The sequence below is a fragment of the Oculina patagonica genome, chromosome 2 (genome assembly GCF_052425735.1).
Source record: "Oculina patagonica isolate OP01 chromosome 2, crgOcupat, whole genome shotgun sequence".
Lineage (NCBI taxonomy): Eukaryota > Metazoa > Cnidaria > Anthozoa > Scleractinia > Oculinidae > Oculina > Oculina patagonica.
The window spans coordinates 28,833,186-28,854,762 of NC_135759.1; the positions used below are offsets into that span (position 1 = coordinate 28,833,186).

The 21,577-nt window shown below is 39.2% G+C and overlaps 2 protein-coding genes across 5 annotated transcripts in view; both read right to left on the reverse strand.

Annotated features, from left to right (window-relative positions):
- LOC144643930 (uncharacterized) overlaps positions 1 to 16,358 on the reverse strand; it is a 38,874-nt gene extending 22,516 nt beyond the window's left edge. For 2 of the 4 annotated variants that reach the window (XR_013568998.1, XM_078503327.1), the window contains exons 1-7: positions 15,743 to 16,358; positions 10,378 to 10,431; positions 10,157 to 10,210; positions 9,307 to 9,693; positions 6,224 to 6,481; positions 5,283 to 5,567; positions 4,631 to 4,768 (exon numbers count right to left, since the gene is read on the reverse strand). Coding sequence is in view for 3 of the 4 variants with exons in the window: in XM_078503327.1 (XP_078359453.1) it covers positions 4,631 to 4,768; positions 5,283 to 5,567; positions 6,224 to 6,481; positions 9,307 to 9,693; positions 10,157 to 10,210; positions 10,378 to 10,431; positions 15,743 to 16,325 (1,759 nt within the window). In the remaining variant the exon portion in view is untranslated. The remainder of the gene's footprint in view (positions 1 to 4,630; positions 4,769 to 5,282; positions 5,568 to 6,223; positions 6,482 to 9,306; positions 9,694 to 10,156; positions 10,211 to 10,377; positions 10,432 to 15,742) is intronic. The other 2 variants (XM_078503328.1, XM_078503329.1) reach the window with 2 other exon arrangements.
- Positions 16,359 to 18,279: 1,921 nt separating this feature from the next.
- Positions 18,280 to 21,445, reverse strand: LOC144643955 (oligosaccharyltransferase complex subunit OSTC-like). Its single transcript, XM_078503355.1, has 4 exons — positions 21,284 to 21,445; positions 20,025 to 20,098; positions 19,173 to 19,390; positions 18,280 to 18,399 (listed from the first exon to the last, which is right to left on the reverse strand). Exons 1-4 carry the CDS (start codon positions 21,420 to 21,422, stop codon positions 18,378 to 18,380), a joined length of 453 nt encoding a protein of 150 aa, XP_078359481.1. The 5' UTR covers positions 21,423 to 21,445; the 3' UTR covers positions 18,280 to 18,377.
- Between the last annotated feature and the right edge of the window lie 132 nt (positions 21,446 to 21,577).

The window sequence follows — 21,577 nt, forward strand, 5'->3', positions numbered from 1 at the left end:
CTCAACATTCCACTACCCTCTTTTGCTTGACTAGTGTTCACAAGATAGCTATGGTTTAGAAGCACAGCTTCAAATTCATTTCTAAAAAACAGATATTGTCTATCTTTTTTTACAAATGCTAAATGTTTTCAAATTATCTCTCAGAGACTGATCAGCCTCTACAACTTTACCAGATGATGCCAAGTCCTTTTCAAATTTGCCTCTAAAGAATTCCTTGGTTCTTGTGTTACACAGTTTGTGAAGCATGTCATTATAGACCTTGTCGACTACACTTGAGCTAACATCCTGAATCGACACTCCACACTTATTTGCTGACCATTTGAACGATTTCAACAACTGCTCATCATTGTAAACATTGAAGTGAACAACTTCCAAAAAGTTACTCTTGTGTTTGTTCAAACATCGCTCATTAACATATTCCCTTATGTTGATATCTGCCTCTCTTACAAAGTCAAGAAAGTCTTTCTTGACAAAAGTCAAATGACCCTCGTCGAGTATTTTAAGAGCCTCGGGAAGTTGGCTTTTGTCAGTTTCCCTTAGCTTTACCAGCAGATCAAGTTCAAGTTCCATCTGATCCCTGCTGACCTGTGTTGGTTTCCTCTTCCCTTTCTTTTCTGCCAAGGTATCTTTTCTCAACTTTATCATTTTGCAAAGTGCTGCTCCAGACATTCTGTACAGCGACACATCATCCTCAGGCGTGATAACTTGTTCAATAGCAGGCGGTTGAGCAAGGTGGTACGATTCTGTTTGTGCAAAATCATAAACCAATGAATGCAAAATGCCAGTTACTGCCCTGATCGTGCTCGACGAATGTTCATTTTCCAATTCGCTGAACACCGGACTGCAAATCTTGGAAATGTCACTCGAACGATCCAGGTAGCTGTTCAAACTTTCCATCCAGCGCAATGTCAAGCGAGCCTTTTTGTCCTTTTTAACCTCTTTGGTGATATCTGACAGAAGTGTTATGTAAAGGGAATACATGTGCTGCACAAGATCACGCAGTTCATTGTAGCGAACATCGAGAATTTCCTGAAAAAGTTTGCGGTGCGTTTCGAAATGCTTCGTTACGTACTGTTTTCCAATCCTTTCCGAAACAAAATTCCAACACATGTGGCGTTTTCCTGTTAACTTGTTGGCAAGATCATCGAGTTCTTTCTTGGTGAGCGCCTTTTGTTTTTTCTTCCCACGTGCTTTCTTGGCCTTCGCTTTAGGTTTAGACGCCGCTTTGCTCGAGTCAGTGCTTGGTCGAGCACTTTTCTGCTGCTTACTGCCACTTGAGCTTTCTTTTTGTTTGGCATTGGTTTGATTTTTGTTTGATCTCCTGCCCTTTTTCTTTCCTTTAGACGTGGAGGCTTCCTCAATGTAATCTTCATCCGCGTCGTCGCTTTCATCATCACGCCAAGAAGCAGGCGAGTCGGACTGAAATTCTTCGTTAAAATCGGAAATTCCCGCCAGCGAGTCATCAGAACTCGAAGATATTGTGGAATTTAATTCCCACTCGGAATCTCTGCTTTCGAAATACCAATTCCCTTGTTTTTTAAAGTCGTTTTCATCGACAAAACGCAGCTCGACATCGTCCGCCATTGCAAGCAAAATTTGAATGTTTTTTGAACATCAAATCGAGGTCGGCTTTATGTTGACGTCACGGAAAACCGACTTCCGGGGCCCAGGGGCCGTCTAAAAATAACTTTTCTGTCTTTGACATATCCCAAAGCCTTGACTGGAAGACTACCTCTCTGTCCCCTCATTTTCTCTTGACACTGTAATTCTGTGACGAGCTCAGGCCTTCGAAAAAAAATATGCAAATAATTAGCTTAGCGGAGATTGAATCTCCGCTAAGCTAATTTAGATTGGTAACATAAGACATAAGAAGTGAAGTGTCAGTCATAAACGTCGCGGCTTCTCTGTAGAGAAAGAAAAAAAAAGATATTAACTGGAGTACGGGGTTGCCTAACAAGAAAACAGCAAACATCGAGGCAAGTAAGACAGAATAATCATTTAGCGCGAGGTTAATATTCTGCCCACAGATAACAAGAGCTCAGTAAAGAACTCACCACCTAAGTAAGACAAAATAATTTAGCGCGAGGTTATATTCTGCCCACAGATAACAAGAGCTCAGTAAAGAACTCACCACCCAAGTAAGACAGAATAATTTAGCGCGAGGTTATATTCTGCCCACAGATAACAAGAGCTCAGTTAAGAACTCACCACCCAAGTAAGACAGAATAATTTAGCGCGAGGTTATATTCTGCCCACAGTTAACAAGAGCTCAGTAAAGAACTCACCACCAAAGTAAGGCAGAAAAAAATTAGCGCGAGGTCAGTAAAGCGAAATAAGTCAACGCGCGATTAGCAAGGTTTAAGCACCGCAAGCTGATTATTATAGCAGTGCTTGACATAAGCGATCATTGTGAAACTGAAAACCCAAGTTAAATTTTATATTCCACAAATAAAAAAAAATAAAACTTACCATTGTGCGGTGTTTGTCTTGCTTCTATCTTGGATGAACGGCGGGCCGCGCTGTTTGCGAATTGCGTTACCTTATTATTTCCCGCCAGAATAAATTAACCCGGTAACAGTAATCATTTAGACGAAAATGCCGAATCTCTTTTCGTTTATTAGGCGAAACCCTTGCAAAATCTAACAGGGCTTTCCTGTTTCGCATTCATCCACACGAGTTTTGCAGTGTAGCGAGTACCATGTAGCAAAAAATGAAATAAAAACATGTCTTAAATTGGTAACAATGATACTCAATTCATGTCGTGAAGACTGGCTACTACAACAATAGACTCCTTGAAAGCCCCGATCTTCACACATTCAACTTGTTTCCGCGTGCAGAATTACTGTTGATCTCGCTCTTAACGATATCATTTTCGTCGACTCGCTTTTACATTTATAACTTACCAAAGTCGACTCATACTTGCGGCTGTCCGTCGGATATCCAATGTCGTATAGCTTCATATAGCTGATACAAAAACACCAAAACGCCGCCTCAAACTTGACCGTGTTGCCAAGAAAACTTATGAAACTGGACTGAATCATTTAAGGTCGCAAACAATACCGATATCGACAGTTTAGCAAAGAATATTATTAAAGAAGATACACCAGCACGTTTCGAAACCGCAAAAGCAGAAACTGCGTGACACAAGAAACATCACGTACACATAGCTAGGACCGGTTTCATTTCACATTTCCTGGCATGCGGTGACAAGTTATGTACAAGATTAAAAGACCTCCTGGACAGAATTTTTTTTGAGGGCTAAGCTTGTCATTAGTTTCTTACACATCTTCTTTCGTTTCTTAACACACCAAAGCAGGATGAATTCCTCAATCACTTCGTATAATAGATTTGTGTTTTTCATATATTTCTGTGAAAAGTTCGTGGGAAAACTTAGACATAAACATATAAAAAAACTAAAACTATACGTAATAAAAATTCATAAATAATTACTGCAGAAATCCTATTTGACCGGAATTGACAACATAAGCTAAGACCACTGTATATCGTAGCATTCATGTTTGCAATCTGTTTGAGAAATGAGTTAACTAGTAAGCAATCTACGCAGGCTAGAGAGAGACGAGCTAAAGGAATGTTATGATCACAATCCATTAACGGGGTGTGTGTGTGCATGCTACCTCAGAAAATTTTGAAATTTCTAGGGTCGGAAATACTATTTTCAGCGTTCTCCACCATACATTTCGTCGAAAAATAGATCTCATCAAGTGTTAAATGATGGCAGGTATTATCAGTATTAATAGGACCTTTCCTTCTGCACGAATTTTTTTTTCTTTGCCTTCCCCTTTGCACGATTTTTTTTTCTTGCCATTTTGGCTTGCATGAATTTTTTTTTTGTTTTTTCCCCACCCCCCCCCATCACTTTTCTAATGGTCCGTCCCTTATAAGCGGCACTTGCCGCACTCATTTCCCATATAAGGTCAAACATAGGTATACGAGCTGACAACCGGGATTTAGTAAACCAATCAGAAAGCTAGAAATGCAATATCCGAGGTTGAGAATTTAATAATGCCAAATATTCTGCATTCTATCCATCACCGATAATTCATATTGTATCGCTATATTAGCCCATATTTAAAATAAACATTTGATCACATCGAAGGCCTAAATTTGAAGCTGTTAGGCACTCGCGTCTTCAACGCTTGTCCGCCATTTTTAACTTGTTTAGTCTGATCATGATTGAAACTACCTCAACTACCTCGTGAGGTAGTTTCAATCATGAGCCTAGTTTGGGCTTGTCCCAGCAGGCTAGAGCGTTTCCCCATTACCTTGTCTACGTGTCATGAATTGCAATACTCAGGCCAGAATATTACACTATATGTTTATTGGAGGAAAAAATAAAAAAGATGAAATGTAAGACGGTTTCTCGCCCTCGATCGAAGACGACATCGATTGCTGCTTTCACAACATACGCAAAAGCGCTTTACACTAGTCAGCGGATTAACAAAGTGAATAACAAGAGCTGACGGACCATGTGACGGACGGAGCGAAGGAGCGAAGGAGTTAAATTGACTTTGCTCACCAGATCTCGGAAATGACTTTGCCATTTTCCGAGTTAAAAAGGAAGTAAACCGAACATTTGAAAAAAGAATAGAACTGAACAGTATCTACTTGCCTTCCAGGTTTTCGACTCCAGGTACAGAGGACGCACTCTGAGACCAAATACCAGTGTCTGATGACACACTGCTGCAAGCATCTGGTGGGAGAGAATCCCAACCCGAGACGAGATCAAATCCCTTGTTGAATGCAATGCCTATAAAAAGATATGAAACCCAGTTTTAGACGAATAGGGCAACTCTTATTGCTTAAAACGAACATTTTTTCTTAAACATGGAATTTTTCAGAAGAAATAAAGGATGAGGTAACAAATCCTGTTTAAAATCCAAATACAAAGTACGTCATTATTGAAATTTAATAATAGCCATCCAACTTTCGGAACTGAAATTTACAAAAGTGTATGGTATTAATCAAAGTTCGATTAAACTGTCTTGTGTAACAGAGAACTTTAATTTAACATTTGAAAAAATAAAAACACAAGTTTTAATATTTCAAAGACATGTTTCGGATACTCTGTATCTTTTATCAGTTTGAAGATACTTACAGTTTATATATACACAAGGTGATAGAAAATTATGTCAACATTTAAAAAATGAAATTAACTTAAATTTTATAAACAAATAAGTTACAATGATACTCAGGGAAAATGACATTATTACATACTAGGTAAAGGAAAACAAACACTAATCATGACGTTAATTCGTATTTACCTTTTTCAATTTTATTTAAAAACGACAACGTTATTGCAATCAGGTTTATATATTGATGGTAACCTCTTGATGGATTAACATTATAATCTGACGACACTGACGTCTTTTCAAGTTCCTCCACTTTTGCTTTGTATTCCATGATTTCTTTTTTCAGACTTGATATTTTTTTCCGCTGAAATTCAATCTCGGCTTGTTTCAATGTTGGGAGCAAAAATGACAATTCGCTCTCTTTTGGTTTAACATAAACAACTGAATCAAGTCGGTCACCTCCCTCACTGCAGGGCACTGCAAAAAAACAAAAACTGATTGAGTACATGAGGAAGCCTTTAAGAAGCGATTCATTTTGGTACACTTCTATCAGTCTTTTTGCAGCCGTTGGGTCGTTATGAGGAGCTGAAAAAGACTCAAATATAACTGATAACGATTTCAAGTTAAATTTAAATAAATTTCAAATTTTAGCTCCACCAAGCAGTTGACAACATAAACAAAACCAATTGGGTTTATTTTGGTGATTTATGCGGAGCGTCAGGGACATTATTCTAAAATCACTTATTACAACCAAGTCGGCAATACAAAATATAATACAGAGCTGAGCAACAGTTTACACCTGATTGAAGAAACGATGCGACCCAAACGTTTTCTGGAAAATCAGAAAAAGTAATCATCGTCTATGGCACAATGAACGTTACAATAAGGCAGGTTGCATGAATATTTAAAATGCTCTTAAAGCTCTCACAGAAAGAAAATATCTGGTGGAACATTACTAAGCATGCCAATGCTGTCTACCCAGAATCACATTCGGTCTTATCGTTCATGGGTCATGCTTTTTGCAGGGTCAATGTATCTTCAATTTGGTGCATGTAACATAAGCGAGCAAGCATGTTAAACGACTCAGGGGAGCTTATAATTAACACACAAAACAAAACAAAAATTGTCCTTACCGGCACTTAGCCCGTCAGTATTCTGTTCATCGAGTTGAGCATCTCCTAATGGTAGTTCCTCCTCCGCGTTTGCTTCAAAAAGCCTGCTGACTTCCTTTTCCAGACAGTCTATCTTTTCCTGCTGAAATTTAATCTCCGCTTGTTTCAATTTCGTCAGCGCCGCTGTGACCTCATTCTCTTTTGGTTTGACATAAACAACTGAATCAGAGTTTCTTCGAATTCTTTCTTTGAGACGATCATCTTCCTCGTTGCTGAAGACTGGAACAAAAAAGAGAATAACCAGAGGCCTATAGTTAACATGGTTTGCTATATCCCGCTCATGGTATATACCTAATTGAAGAAATGTTGACCCCGTGAAAAGCATAAACCATGAACGATATGCCACCTGTTTTATTATCATGTTCTTTCTGTCACAGACGACGACTATTTTTTAGATTTCCCAGTAAACATTTGGGTTGCATCGTTCATGGTTTATGCTTCTCATGGGTCAACGATTCTTCAATCAGGTATATATATTTACATGCAAGCTTCACTGGCCATGGATGCCATAGTTTGTTTGCATCACGGTTGTGAGGACAGTTGTACCCTATGGAGCCCCATAAGGGATATACATATCTTTTTCATTTCATTTTTAGCGCGGCTTTTGTGTACATATCGAGGCTCACCAAATGCATCAACTAGTGCACCAACTGGTCGTTCACGTAGTTTTGGTTTTGTTCACTCTGCTCGGCCTCCACTGTGGCCGCGTGGCTATGAAGGTTTCCTTTGCAGTCCTTTTAGCAGCGATTTTCACTACTTCAGAGGCAGCACTTATACGAATTGTTTACCAGCAGTCAAAGATAACGCTCTTGCTTGTGACAAAGTGATAGAAACCTACTTTTACCTTGGATTCAATGCTCAAGAATTTATTGCCTTCTTATAGATGTCTATGTTGTGGTTTAATTTTATCTTTGGTTTAAAATTTTTCAAACCAGTTTGATTTTTATTTCCCTTTGTCTTAGATTATGATAAGGAATATGAGACAATGAAAAGTGTAAGATAAAACGACTAGGTTTATCTGGGTATAATTGACAGTGCGGTGACGTACTTCCGCTAATTGTCTAGTATGAGTTTTATCCCGCCGCGTTGCGAAACAGTCAGTTCTCCTCGCACGCCTTTCACTAGCTCGCTCGATTTCTGTTTCTAGATCTTTACTTTAAATTTTCATCCATGGATGAGGAAACTCAGGCGTGGTGCGAGGCCAATGGCTTCACTGGCCACACTGTAAAATCTCTTGTCAAAGAGGAATTTCTCACCATGCAATCCATAAAGGCCATGACGGCCGAAGTTATCTCAAGCCTCGACCTTTCAATGGCTCAACGCTGCCTACTAAAGAAAGCTGTGCTCACGGCACAATCTGCGCCCTCTCCCCCGACCACAGCTGGCGCTGGCGGTGCCGCAGCCTCTGGCCAACTGGCACAGGAACTTGACGAATTAGAATCGTCCATTCTCGCCCTCTCGAAGAACAAGGATGGCGACAAGGACTCAGAAACGACTGGCCAAGGTAAGACCAAGTCTTTACCTCGCGCCCACGAGGCTATTTATCTCAAGCCCCGTACCGGCAAAACGGACGCGAAAGTAAACCCGCTTGAACTAAGCTATTCTGAATTTGTAGCGGGTTACTTTTCAATTTTGGACGGCTTGCTGCAAAGCGGAGAGCACATCCAGGCTCAACAGCTCTGCCGTTATCTGAAATTTTTATCCAAGAAAGCAATCGCTTTCACCACCACTGCTATTCTTCAATTTGATGATGAGTTTCGTGGCATGGTCGCGCGTGGCGAGGCGGCTTACGACGATCATACGTCGCTCAATGACCTGCAAGCCCACCATTTCGACTCGTCGGCGGTGAAGACAACTACCACTCGGCCCCAAAATCGCGGTCGTCCCCGTCCAAGTACCTCCCAAGCTGGTGGTTCGAAGTCTTTCGGCAAACATTGTTACAAGTGGAACGAGGATTCCAATAACTGTGCAGGGTGCAATTTTTATTTCCCTTTGTCTTAGATTATGATAAGGAATATGAGACAATGAAAAATAAAAATCAAACTGGCTTGAAAAATTTTAAACCAAAGACAAAATTAAACCGGCACAACATCTATAGTCTAGTTATTACCAGAAGGCAAATCAAAAAGAAATTTAAGGATAGAGGGTCTCAGTGGGGTGGTGGTTTTTACGGTTAACAACTAAAATTTTGGCTTTTTTACGGCTAGCGGTTAATTTATTTCCATGATGGTTAGCAGAAGTTAAAAGTTAATTTTCATTGTTTTAAAACTGAGTTAAAAAATAATTTCCATTATTGAAATACATATTTTTAGAGGAGTCAGGGCCATTCTGGAACGATGAAGTGAACTAGTTTGGTTTATTTATAATTACTGACTGATTTTTTACGGTTAACATATTTTACGGCTAATGGTTAAAATTTTCCAATTTTTACGCCTAACGGCTAAATTTTTGGCCGTTTTACGGCTAACGGTTAACCCCATTGAGACCCTCAGGATACTGGGGTGTAGGCCTGGGCCCAGTTGTTCAAAGGGCGGATAACGCTATCCGCTGAACAAATCGCTATCCAGTGGATGGCGTAGTATGTTTTGTTAGCATTAATCTAATGGATAGCGATTTAACCGGTGGATAGCGTTATCCGCCCTTCGAACAACTGGGTCCTGGGGGACAACGGTTTCAAAGCAACCAAGATAACATAGTGCGGGTAATCGAAGATGAAAGATGGATAACAATAAGCAAAATGCATAACAATATCTACATTTTACATTATATTTTATTAGCTTTTGCAGAAAATATTCTTTTAGTGTATTTTTGAGAGAAGAAAAAACGGGATTCGGGATAGCAATGGAAAAAGTGCGGGATTCGGGATTCGCGTGAAAATGGAGCTGGAATGCGAAATGAGCATGAGTCCCCCTCTTTATGTCTGGTGACTTCCCTCAGATAAAATTTGTTGATTTGGGTGTTTACACAAAAAGATCCCCAAAAAATTCCCCCTCCCCCTTTCCCTTAGTTCAAGGTATGAATCTACTTCTGAATTTCCGTGTTACCTTCATCTTCCATCATCAAATCCAAACAGGCGTCTTGAAATTCTTGTTTATCAATGTGCACAGTCACAATCACGTCTTCGCCGTCTGATAGTTGTTTTATTTCCTCCGTCACCAGAAACTCTTGCAGTTTTTCTTGTAGTGTGCCGTCCTGATATTGTTGCCAAAGAAACTGTAGACCAGATCTATTTTCTACCTGAACTGTGAAGCATAGAGAGCCGTTGCCAATCGCGCATAAGTTGGTAGCTGCTGGAAGAATTGTCTCATTAAAAAGATTTGCGAATTGCTGGATGTCGGAATCACCTCTGGAGTACTTATATAACACTACACCAGCACCGACTGCTACTACGACACCGCCCACAGTCTTGAAGTTACAATGCACATTTACTGCTGTTGAGAAAAAGAAGTGACTTTAGAAGCTACAAATTACTCTACAAACTGAAGCTGAAGCAATGCCGAGTTTTGCTTTTCTGCGGCTAGAAATACTATTTTTACTGTATTTTACGTGGTTGGAAAAGGTTCTGGGGCATCGAACAAGTGGACTCAGTATACTGTATTTTTCGTACCCAGATAAAAAAAATTAAGATTTTGGAAGTCCCCCACATCCCTTATGGCACTACAAACATGCAACAGCGAGTCCAACGACTAGGCATCACTCCTTCCGCCTTTTAAGTCCTATGTCAGCTCTCGGGGTTCATAAACATCGATCCTTTGGTACATACACGTTAGCTTATCGAGTTTTAATTCCCTAAAATAGGGGAATATATAACACAACGCAAACGTGAAGATGACTAATCAAATTAGATAAGAAATAACAGGTACCAATAATAAAAATCCAAAAAACACCATCTACCTCCCATCATTCTTCCCACTGCTCTGGGTACCGCGTAAACTGCTGCTGCTCGAGCTGAAATTTATAGACAGATAGCACAGTAAGTAGCTCTAAGTGTTCTTAAAAGCCGTGTATGTTTTTATATATGGAATATATAACACAACGCAAACGTGAAGATGACTAATCAAATTAGATAAGAAATAACAGGTACCAATAATAAAAATCCAAAAAACACCATCTACCTCCCATCATTCTTCCTACTGCTCTGGGTACCGCGTAGACTGCTGCTGCTCGAGCTGAAATTTATAGACAGATAGCACAGTAAGTAGCTGTAAGTGTTCTTAAAAGCCGTATATGTTTTTATTTTTATCCTCCTTGATTCGTCTGGTATTAAGTTCCACATTTCCGATTTTACTTTTGGAAGGTCCACTATTCTGGTGCTCCTGAGGTTAAATCGGAGCGCTAGTTTGTTTACCATCTCTAATTTATCCAGTCAGCTGACTTCTTACAACAACAATGGCACTTTTCGGTACAGTTTCTTATTAAAGTGCGGCGGTATGAAGGCCCCTCCTGATCCCGAAAGACAACAGTTTCTGCATCCGTTTTAGTACAGCGATTTGTTGACTGACTTTTCCGCATATTTTGGTGATGTGGTTTTTTCGACTTTTTTTGCTTGTTTACAAGCAAAAGGAAGGAGAATAGCAGTTATGTGGGGTAATCCGGAACCGGAAGGAACCACATTCTTGTTAACTCTCAAGGAACTGTTTTAATTTCTCAAGGGAATACTTTCCGCTGTGGGTGATCAAAGCGCGTGACTTGTTAAGTGTCACTCTATAGAGTTGCTTCAGCACTTCCGTTCTTGTAGAAAAAACGTGACTTGTCAAATTTACAAACGTTATATAACAATCAAAAACGTGAGTAGCCCAAATCTTACGTCACATAACCAATTAAGAATGTGAGGGGTTCAGCGCTCGAAGGCAGCGAAGTTTAAAACGATTAAGAACGCAATTTGTACTGGTACAAGTCTTTACGCGCTTATATTAATTTAACCTAAAACGATTAACAACACAAATTTGTACTAGTACAAGTCGTTTACACACTAAAACGTTGCAATAGTTAACCAAAGGGAACTCATTTCGTGACTATTTTTTTTTGTGCTGAGTTGCACAATTTAGAATTTTTTTTTTTTGTATTTTGATATTTTTATTTAGTATTGGAAGTTTCTTACATCTTACAAAGAAAAAAAAGACACAATTACTTACATACACATACAAAAAAAAACTACGCGCATATTACAAGCACAAGAGACCCTTTCTAGATTACAACAAATTATTCTAAATTACCTAAAAACTTAAACTTCTTAAACAATTTAGAATTGCAACATCATTAAATGTGTTAAGTGATATTTACAAGTGTTTTTGTAACCTGGTGTGAAATTACTTCCGGTGGAAACAGTAAACGCTAAACATTTTTGCTTCTGTTCAGAAGTTAATGCATCGCTATTAGAAAAATAAACAGCATGTGAAGCCGTAAGGTAAAGAATAACGCGAGGAGAAGCGGCTTTTGGTAATATCCAAACGAACATTTACTTCTCAATGTGGGATTGCGTGACGAGACAAAAGGTAACTCTGTCGTGTGTAACCTTTATCGGGAACCCTGCATAAGCCGAATAGAAATCTTTCTAGCTCGAAAGGAAACAACTATTTCGATTAAAGGCAAAGTCAAAGTTTACCATTTTTAACCAAGCCAAAGTATATGAGTCGCAAAGCACCCAGCCGTCGCGACTGACAAATACAGCATTTCCTCCGCGAAAATAAAAAAAAATGCTTGAACTGAAAGACGTTTGAATTCTTTCATGATATGTTCGAACAACAATGCCCAGGATAAACCTTCTACTCATACTAACTTCATGCAAAAAAAGTCGGATCAATTTAGGTTTCTGGGAAACTGCTCACCTACCCCTCCCCAAACCTAACATTTTGCCCAAAGCGATAAGTAAGGGTTAATGTTAGGTTTGGGGAGGGGTAGGTGAGCAGTTTCCCAGAAACCTAAATTAATCCAAAAAGTCGATATCTCGAAGAGACCTTTGATTGAATTCAATTTGTCATCAATTGCATAGTTAGTAGAGGGGAACTAACTATGTCAATTGTTACGCCCAGCAGTTCCACTGTTTTGGATATGGAAACTTGTGACTCGTCACACTTGAATGCTAGCTCGGTCCCTTTGTTTTATTTTTTTACTTACACCATCGCCTGGTATTTTGAACTATTTCTTTTCATTCTATCTTGTGCAAACCATTTATTATTCAGCACTAGCAAGATCATTTCGTTAACAGTTTCGTCAACTCTAGAGGAAACATTGTATGCGTAGAAGATTTGTTTTAGTGTACAGTCAACTCTCGTTAAAGCGGACACGCTCGTCGTCATAGCGAGAGTCCGTAAGGGACGGACCATTAGAAAAGTGATAGGGGGGGGGGGGGAATTTTCGGCTTGCACGAATTTTTTTTTTCTGTTCATTTCTTGTGCAGGAATTTTTTTTTTCGGGTGATACCCTCTGCTCAAATTTTTTTTTTAGACAAATGTTTTTTTTTTCAGACAAATGTCATGTATTGCTACTTTATACCATGTTTTTGACAAATGTTGCTTTGTTGATTATTTGCTTAATTGTTTAAATATTTTAAAAATGCTGTTGTTCATTGATTTCATCCTTTAGGGACTGTCAATAAGTACCGAAGGGGGGGGGAGAGTTAAGGGGTGGTGCAATTGGAAAAGCGGAGGCTTAAAAATATGTGACCCACCCCTTCCTTCTAGCTTAAAACTGACTGGTTGGGGTTGGAAATTACATGCTCCATCCCTTTTCTACAAAAAAATAGTTAATAAGGAAAAAGTGTTTTTGATTGTCTGTAATGGATTAGAGATTTTTGAATTGATATCAGCTTTTAAAGTGCGATCCCAATCATACACCACCCTGTGTCCCTAATGGACACTGTAATTTTATGTACATCTTTCGCTTCTTAACACACCAAAGCAGGAGGAATTTCTCACTTCGTATAGTAAATTTGTGTTTTTCACATATTTCCGTGTTAAGTCCATGAGAAAACTTAGACATAAACATATGCAAAAACTGAAACAATATATAATAGAAATTCAAAAATAATTACTGCAGAAATCATATTTGACAGGAATTGACAACAGAAACTAAAACCACTTCATTCATAGTAAATAATAAAGATGGTAAATTTTAAGCTCGGTAATTAATAATGAAGATGAAGTATTCAACTTGACACGAGCATGGGACAAAGAAAAATTCTGAGTCCCCGACGGAAAGCGAACCCATGGCCTCCCAGATACCGGTTGGGCGCTCTAACCAACTTAGCTACGAGAGACTCGTTGTGAGCTGGGCCATCCTGATCACTCGTTTATCTCGCTTCGCAATCTGCTTCGCCAAATCGCCTGCTAGCTGCTCTGATGGCTATATAACCCAGCTGCTTCGAAATGCGCCCCATATTTAAAGCTTTTGAGTTAATACTCATCAATTTCCTCCTTCAGACTTTTTGCGTGCGTGTAAACTGAAAAAAACAAACAAATACAAATACAAAAAAAGAAAAATCAAAGTCTCTTCGAGATATCGACGTTTTTGCATGAAGTATGAGTCGAAGGTTTATCCTGTGCATTGTTCTTCGAACTTATCATTACAGTTTCTTTGTAGTTTAGTTTAACAATTTCCTATCTTCGCGGAGGAAATGCAGCCATATAATTTTGTCAAAAATGACTCGTCCGCGCCGGGTATTTATACACATATTCCTTAACATTACACAAATAAACAGTGCAAATTTCACCGAGATCTGACAATTCTATACTTTAAAATTGCAAGGACTTTTCGAGGCAGTCGATTACGGCAGCGAAATTAGCAAATGAAACAGCAAAATATGCGTTCGACGCTTTGTTTTTGCCACGCCATATTTGAATTGTAATAGGTAGACCGCTGTTCAATATGTTTAAGACCGTATCGTTACGATTGCTCCACGGAAAAGCACGAAAAAAAATACGGATATTTCCGACTATTGTTAGCCTGCGTAGCTGGCGGTATTTTTGGGTTATAAAGCGCGTACAAGCAAGCGGCGAAGCCGCGACAACGAGCGGCGCAGCCGCGAGTGGCTTGGGGAAAGCCAAATAATGCAAATAAGGGGCGGAAGCCAAAAAAGGAGCCCATCCGGGCAGGCGGTATTTCAACTCCTCCTCCCCAAGCCACTCGCGGCTGCGCCGCTCGTTGTCGCGGCTTCGCCGCTTGCTTGTACGCGCTTTATAACCCCAAAATACCGCCAGCTACGCAGGCTAACTATTGTCGGAGAAAACATTGCGCATATAATTGCGGCGTAAACAAATCGTTACACTCAAGCCGGACTCAAGCTGCGTTTTGTCTAGGCTCTGCGAGGGTCGGATATCAAGACCCAGGATTAAACAAAAGCCATATATACAGTGAATGCTTCCGAATTATATTTGAAGATGAAATACGAAAGAATTTTACTGTCTTTGACTGAAATTCCACTCGAACTGCGTAGAAACGATCGCATGTTGTAAAGCCGATTCATGCAACATTGCTGTCAACGGCTCAACGCGAGGTCTCGTCCCTAACGACCTAGGCTGATGATGCATGTAGCGACCAAATTTGGCCTAATTTTTAACCGCTCCTAAGCTAAAAGAAGCCCCCATCTCTTGCATTTGTTTTAACTTCAATAATATCTTTGAAAAGAGCAAGTTTTTTTGTATGGTTTATTTTTGACGTTTGTAATTTTTAAACGATGTAAGTGCTAGTGATTATTTATTCGTGTTTTAGTTACGCAATCCATTGTTTGTGCGACGCTTTTTATAGATCGCCTTTCAGACACACGTGCGTTGAGATAAGAAAGCTGACATGTCACTTTTAAAATTGTTATATAACGTTTGTAAATGTGACAAGTCACGTTTTTAGCACGAGATCGCACACAGCGGAAAGTAATCCCTTGAGAAATTAAAACAGTCCCTTGAGGAATTAAAAAAGTCCCTTGAGAGTTTACAAATATGTGGTTCCAAATCTTGACCACATAACCCCTATTCTACCATTTTAGCTTGTAAACAAGCAAAAACGTCGAAAAAGGACAGATCCACTCTGGGGCCCGCGTTACGCGAGGGCCGTGCGATAGTCACACACTCCCCACCCAGACGCTTTTCGGGAGGCCGTGCCTAAAGATTCGCCAAAATAGAATAAATTGTTTTGGAGCCAAGCAATTCACGCTCCAGTACTTTACTCACAATTACATTATAATGGATTTTGTATGTTTAAATTTTCCTCTACATTTTTCTTCTGACTTCTGCTCGTAATCTTTCTATTAAAGTTCAGTGTAAGTCTTCTTAAAACTGAGTTGAGACTGGAGTTTTAATGATCATAGTTAGTAATCGGGAATTCACATCAGTGTAAGTGGCCCCTCGCCACCGACCGTTTACGTACCGTACAGACATCGAACATTCGATTCCATTTAATTTTATCGAGATATCTTGTGTGTTCGCGATCGATTGTGTTTTACTGATCAAACTTATTCACGCCTTATGTTGGTAGGGTCGGACTCACCTTCTCTTCTCGTCTCAGACTCCATTCTTTGCCTATCAGCAATGTCTTCGTCTTTCCTTTTCCTCTCGAAATCTTCAACTTCTTTCAACAGATGCTCTTCCCGTTTCTCAGTTAAAATCTCTTTTAAAACATCGAGATAATTTGCTCCTAAACGCTTCGTGTTTTCAAGCTCCTTTAACAAAGCGCAAACATTGTTAATGTCGTCTTTCCTGTCTGCAGCTAAATGTCGTCCACATATTTCGATGAGATTACTCAGATCATACTCGCCGAGTTTGTGGATTACCTTTTTTAGTAATCTGTTATAATTTTTTCTTTTGACCTCGAATTTCTCGATTTCGTCGATCAGAGTCCATTTCTGTACACCTCTGAAAAGTTCCTTTAGTACCGATAGATGGTCGATTCCTAAATTATTCTGCTTCTCCATTTCTGCGAACAACGAGGCAGCATTTTCAATGTTGTTTACACTGTCTGCGGCTATCAATCCCTCAAAAAGCGAAACGGAAAGCAATGTTTCACCACCATCTAACCAGCTGATACAGTGACTGATTTTATGAAGTAAAATACGGTATTCGATAGAAGACATACCAATCAGTCGTGAAAGGCGCTTCAACTGAAAAAAAAAAAAAAAAAAACGTTTCAATCTTGGAATGATTATAGAGTTGCCTTCAGCAAGCGAAGCGTTTGTGGAGACAAGGTCATGGATCTTTTTTTTAGTTCCATATCATGCCCTGATTGGTCCATTAACTCTTACCGTAATTCTATGAAATGGAGGAAATAAAGAGACGCGTGACATGTTATCTCAACTCCCATCATAGCCAAAGTAGGCGATTACCCCAAGACATTGTGTCTAACGACTGACTTTCCAGTTTTCCTCAAAAGTCGCTTGCGGCTCGACAGTTTATCAAGAAATTTAACTTTTTATGAATTCGAAATACTACAAAAAGTGACATTTTCAACAAACAACCAGGTCACGCAATATTTTCATGCTCTGCAAGATGGGGTCGGTAATTTCATCTCCTATGTCGAAGCTTTTAAGTTCAGTTCGTCTAAGATGGTAGTCAACGTCCTAGTCTCATTTATTTTTCCGGCTCGCTCGCCCCGTTTCTCTTTTACCCGCTTTTTTGCCCGCCCCCAACTAAACGAAAGACTTGAACAGGCAAGACATTTTGAATGAAACTCCGTGAAAGGCTTCAGAATCTCGTTTTGTGTATCATAAGTGCTACCAATCGTGCACTGCAAAAATAACTTCAATACCATCGTATATTGACCTCACTGATAATTTTAGGGTGGAATATACCCAACGACTTTCAAGCACTAATATAATGATCCTACAAGACCTTTGAAGGTATTAATGAATGTTGTTAACCCGTTTATGTGATACACACGGGATAAGTGTTTTGTAGAAATGAATAAAAATTAGCCTGTACAAAAACGGAGAAAATCGTATTATTGCTCGGTTTCCTGGCGTTTCTATGGGTGCTTACTAAAAGTTTAACGAAAAATCTTTAAAATCTCGGTTGGAAAGCGAAGCAGTTATTTTCCGAAATGGACTTCGTTGGCTAGTCCTTATATTCCGGTTGGTATGAACAGTCAGAAAATTCTGTAACATTTGTTCATTTCCCTTGTCTCCCATCCAGGAAAAAAACAGAAACGGGCAAAATTAAAATGGTAAGCGCCATCTCTTTCGGTCGGTTTGCTGATTTTGGAAAACCACTTACTAACTGGTAAACAGCTAGTCCAGTCCCTGAACTCTCCCTCCCGCGCGCCATTTAAAGGGGTTGAACCCAGGCGCGCGAAGAGAGAGTCCAGGATAACTTGCATGCGCATGCGCCAGTTTTTCACCCTAAAGGTGACCTAAGGTGATGTTACACGGGACAACTTGCAACAATGATCGTTCGCCGTGTAACATGGTACCGGGGACGATTTTTCGCGCAACTTTTGACTCGGCAACACGTTGCCAGTTTTTGAACCCAAGTCAAAAAACGAATATTAAGAAAGTTGACTCGTGTAACAGGGTCGCCGTCGATTTTTTGCGCAACACCTTCCCAGAATTCTGATCACGGACCTGGGGGTAAAAGAGGAGTGGGAAGTCTAGGGGAGTTGGGACAAGAGAGGGCAGGAAGCAGGACTGTCAAGGTGGTGGGGGCCGGTAGAAAGTGGGAAAACGTTTGCCACAGTGCAAAACATTTTGCAACAGAAATAATACAAAGAGCTGGCAGCCATTAAGAAAGCGACGGGAACCAGGAGAAAAAGGATAACAAAGGTACAGGAAGTTCAGTCCTCCCTGGATGAATCCCAGTTGAGTGATCTTGACTGATATACCAGCTGTCTGAAGGGATTTTTTTTTTCTAAAAATTCAAAATTATGTTGTGCAAACACCTTCCTTCAGGTAAATGTACCCTTTTAGCTGTATTTCCCTATAAGTATGGAGGAAAACCTTGGCAAGACTGAAACGTTTTTTTTTTCAAACAAAAACCTACAACAAAAAATAATAAAACATTGCTTTGATTTAACAGTGGGAAGAATGCAAACAAGTCTTGTTTAGTAAAAGAGTTTATTTCACAAGAGAATAACAACTACATTGAATGTGATAACTGATTCTGTCTGGCGAGGCAAAGAATCTTGATATTTGCTTCTAATAAACTTGCATGTAGCCTCTGAAAATAATAATAACAACAAAGAAAGCAATTAGTAAAATATAACTATTACTTGGTGAACATAGAAATAGTGGCCTCCCAAGTCTGTTGTAAAATGTATTCTAAACAGTAAGTCCTTGGATGAGAAAAGCCCCAAAATATGGCAAAGTTTGTGCTTGGGAAAATAGTGTAAAAATTTTTAAAAATCAAGTGACAGCTATTTATTTCGAATTTCAGTATTAGTTTCTTGCTTATGTGATTTATTAGTAACAAAGGGAACCCTTGCACAGGAGTAAAATAAATAACAAGCAGAAAATAAGGGAAAGAAGTGTTTGTAACACATGTATGGCAATTGAATACAATAGATTAAGCACTTTTGAGCATTCTAGATAAACATCCTGTTCTTAACACAAAATCACATAAAATTATGTTGCTTAGTAGTTTGTAGCTTCTGTGATGAAAACCACTGGCCCAGTCAACTCTCAGAAATATAATTCTAACTGAAAGGTAATTGTTCCAGAGGGAGACTCCCTTATAAAGGTCACCGAGAGGGACCCACTTTGGAAATGTTAAAAGGAACACCCTGAATAACTCCAGTGGTGTACAATGTATGTAGTGAGTGGTACACACCAATTTTCACCCCTAATTTAAAATATAAAGATCGCACTTGTCAATTTTAAAAAGGAGTCCCCTCCCCAGGAGATTATTTCTCAGAGTGGAAAAAGCAACAAAGTCCACCATACACAACATAGGTTTATCAATACTTTACAGTATAATGACACAATTATACTCACGGCAGCTTCATCCTCATGAACACTCTGCATGTAAAGAAAGACACTAAGACACACACAAAACCCAGGAACAGCAGGAGAAATCTGTTTAGTTTGGACATGCCAACAGCATTGGATTTATCCAAGATAATAAAGCCCAGTCCACCCATGGTGAATAGAAAACTTGATGCCAAACCCTCCATGATGTACTGACCATTTACACGGTATGGCATGAACGCAACCTGCAGGGAAACACAAAAACAAAATCTCACATCTTTGTTGTAAAAAAGAAAATAAGGATTGACAGCACAATTCTGACAAATATTGAATTATGCTGTGTCAAAACATTGTTATAAGGGAACATGTAAATTGTCACTTGAATGCATACATGTTTAACAGATTTGTGGTATCTTAGAAATACTGGGGCTTCATTAGGTTTTTTGAGCAGGATGGCAAAAAGAAAGTACACTCAGTGGAAAAGATAGAAGCCTATTTGATGTTCTTTATACTGAAAATACCGGTAGATAAAAGTCAGTTGAGGTTGTTGACAGCAGCTGGGAAAAACCATGTTCACAGGTGGGTAACTTGCCCAGTGCCCTCCAAACCCTTTTCCAAATGATTAATTGCTAAATTCTGTCTTTACTTTGACTGAATAAATCAAATGGTGTACATGGAATAGAAATCTTCTATTTTGGAGAATTCTCACATGATTACTGTCCCAAATAACAACTGCAGAGAGGCATTTTTTTTTTTGACATAAATTTTTCTGTCTGTTGTTCTGCCTTTAGAAGAAAGATATGCATGTTGGGAATATTCCCACTAACAGTGACGAAAGATCCAGTTAGGGAGCCATGAAGAACTAGTAACTTTACTTACTGGTTTACTGTGACCAAACTCATCTGTTGTGCTTCCAACACTTGGTGGTTCCACAATCACATCATAGATAATACCTGCAAGGTGAAGTCGCGTATTAATTAGCATGTTAATTTTTCTCAACTACGCAAATGCAAACTTCAGTTATAGATTAATCATAAATTCTATTTAGTAAATGATCAGAGAAGTAAGAAGTCCTGGAAATCATGTGGCAAGGAAGATGATCCCAGACACAAGACAAAAACACCTATTAGATGATTGGCACAAAAGGCAAATATGGGAGTTGTGGTGGCCTAACAGTTAGCATGCTGGACTCTGGATCAAGCAGTCTGGGTTCAAGCCCTAGTTGCGTCACTGTGTTGTGTTCTTGGGCAAGGCACTTTACTCCTGTAGTGCCTGATGTATAAATAGGTACCGGCGAATTTACTGTTGGGGGTAGCCCTGTGATGGACTAGCATCCCATCCAGGGTAAGTAGAAATACTCTTTGTTGCTTCATGCTACAGAAACCGGGATAAGCTCCAGCCTGATGAGCCACTAGGCTTGTATGCAGACCTTTTACAAAAGCAAATGCCATCTTAGCGCAAGCTATTTCCCATGCATCTACCTGATTTTGTAACATTTCTTTTTGGAATCCAGTAATAAACTATTGGTCACAAGTGCTGATGAAGAATAGAATTTCCAGTGAATGCAATAAATTATAGAACACAAATACCCTGGACATAGTAATATTGAGTATTAAAATCCAAAGCCAAAAGCCAAAGACATGTTAATCTTATTCCAATTACATGTATTATAATATCCTTTTGAGTAGTGAAAACGAAAATATTTCTTTTTTCATATAATGCATATATTAATCAATTTAAATATAACCCAATGTTGATAATACCAAACAATAATGCTTTACTGATTTAGCAATGAAACATTTTTGATCGATTGCAAGTGCGGCATGGATAGCAAGCACTGTGCATTCAGTCAATTCTAAGCTTAATTTTTTCTCTCAACTCATGAGTGCCACGTATTTCCTCTAGCATGGGCACACAGCACAGGTAAATAAATCACAAACCCATAATGTTATGCTTCCTAAGTTAAGTAAACTTGCAAAACACTGTGGCGATTTTCATGTGAGCCTTAAACAAATCCCATACTGTGTACACGTAATAAACTTGTAGTTTCGAACACTGCATGAGTGCATGGAATTTTTATTTAGACCATTTCTTTTCGTCACGAAGCATTGTTGAGAAATCAAATGTACACAGCTTACCTCCAGTGACCAAAAAATACGACAGGAGAACAAAAGCGAAAACGATCATTGCTGATGGAGGTTTCACCCATCCTGGCTTCTTTAATTTTAGGTTAGGAACTTCTAAAATGTGAAAGGGTATTCCATACAAAGCCTCCATTTTGAATACAAGAAGAAAAGGAACATCACGGGATATTATAGTGAATTTGATTGGTCCAGCGTGTCGATATGTTATCCAATCAAAATTGTGGTTTTATCGAGGTAGCAGATTGTCCGCGGCGACCTGAGGCTGAATTGAATCCTGCGATATGATTG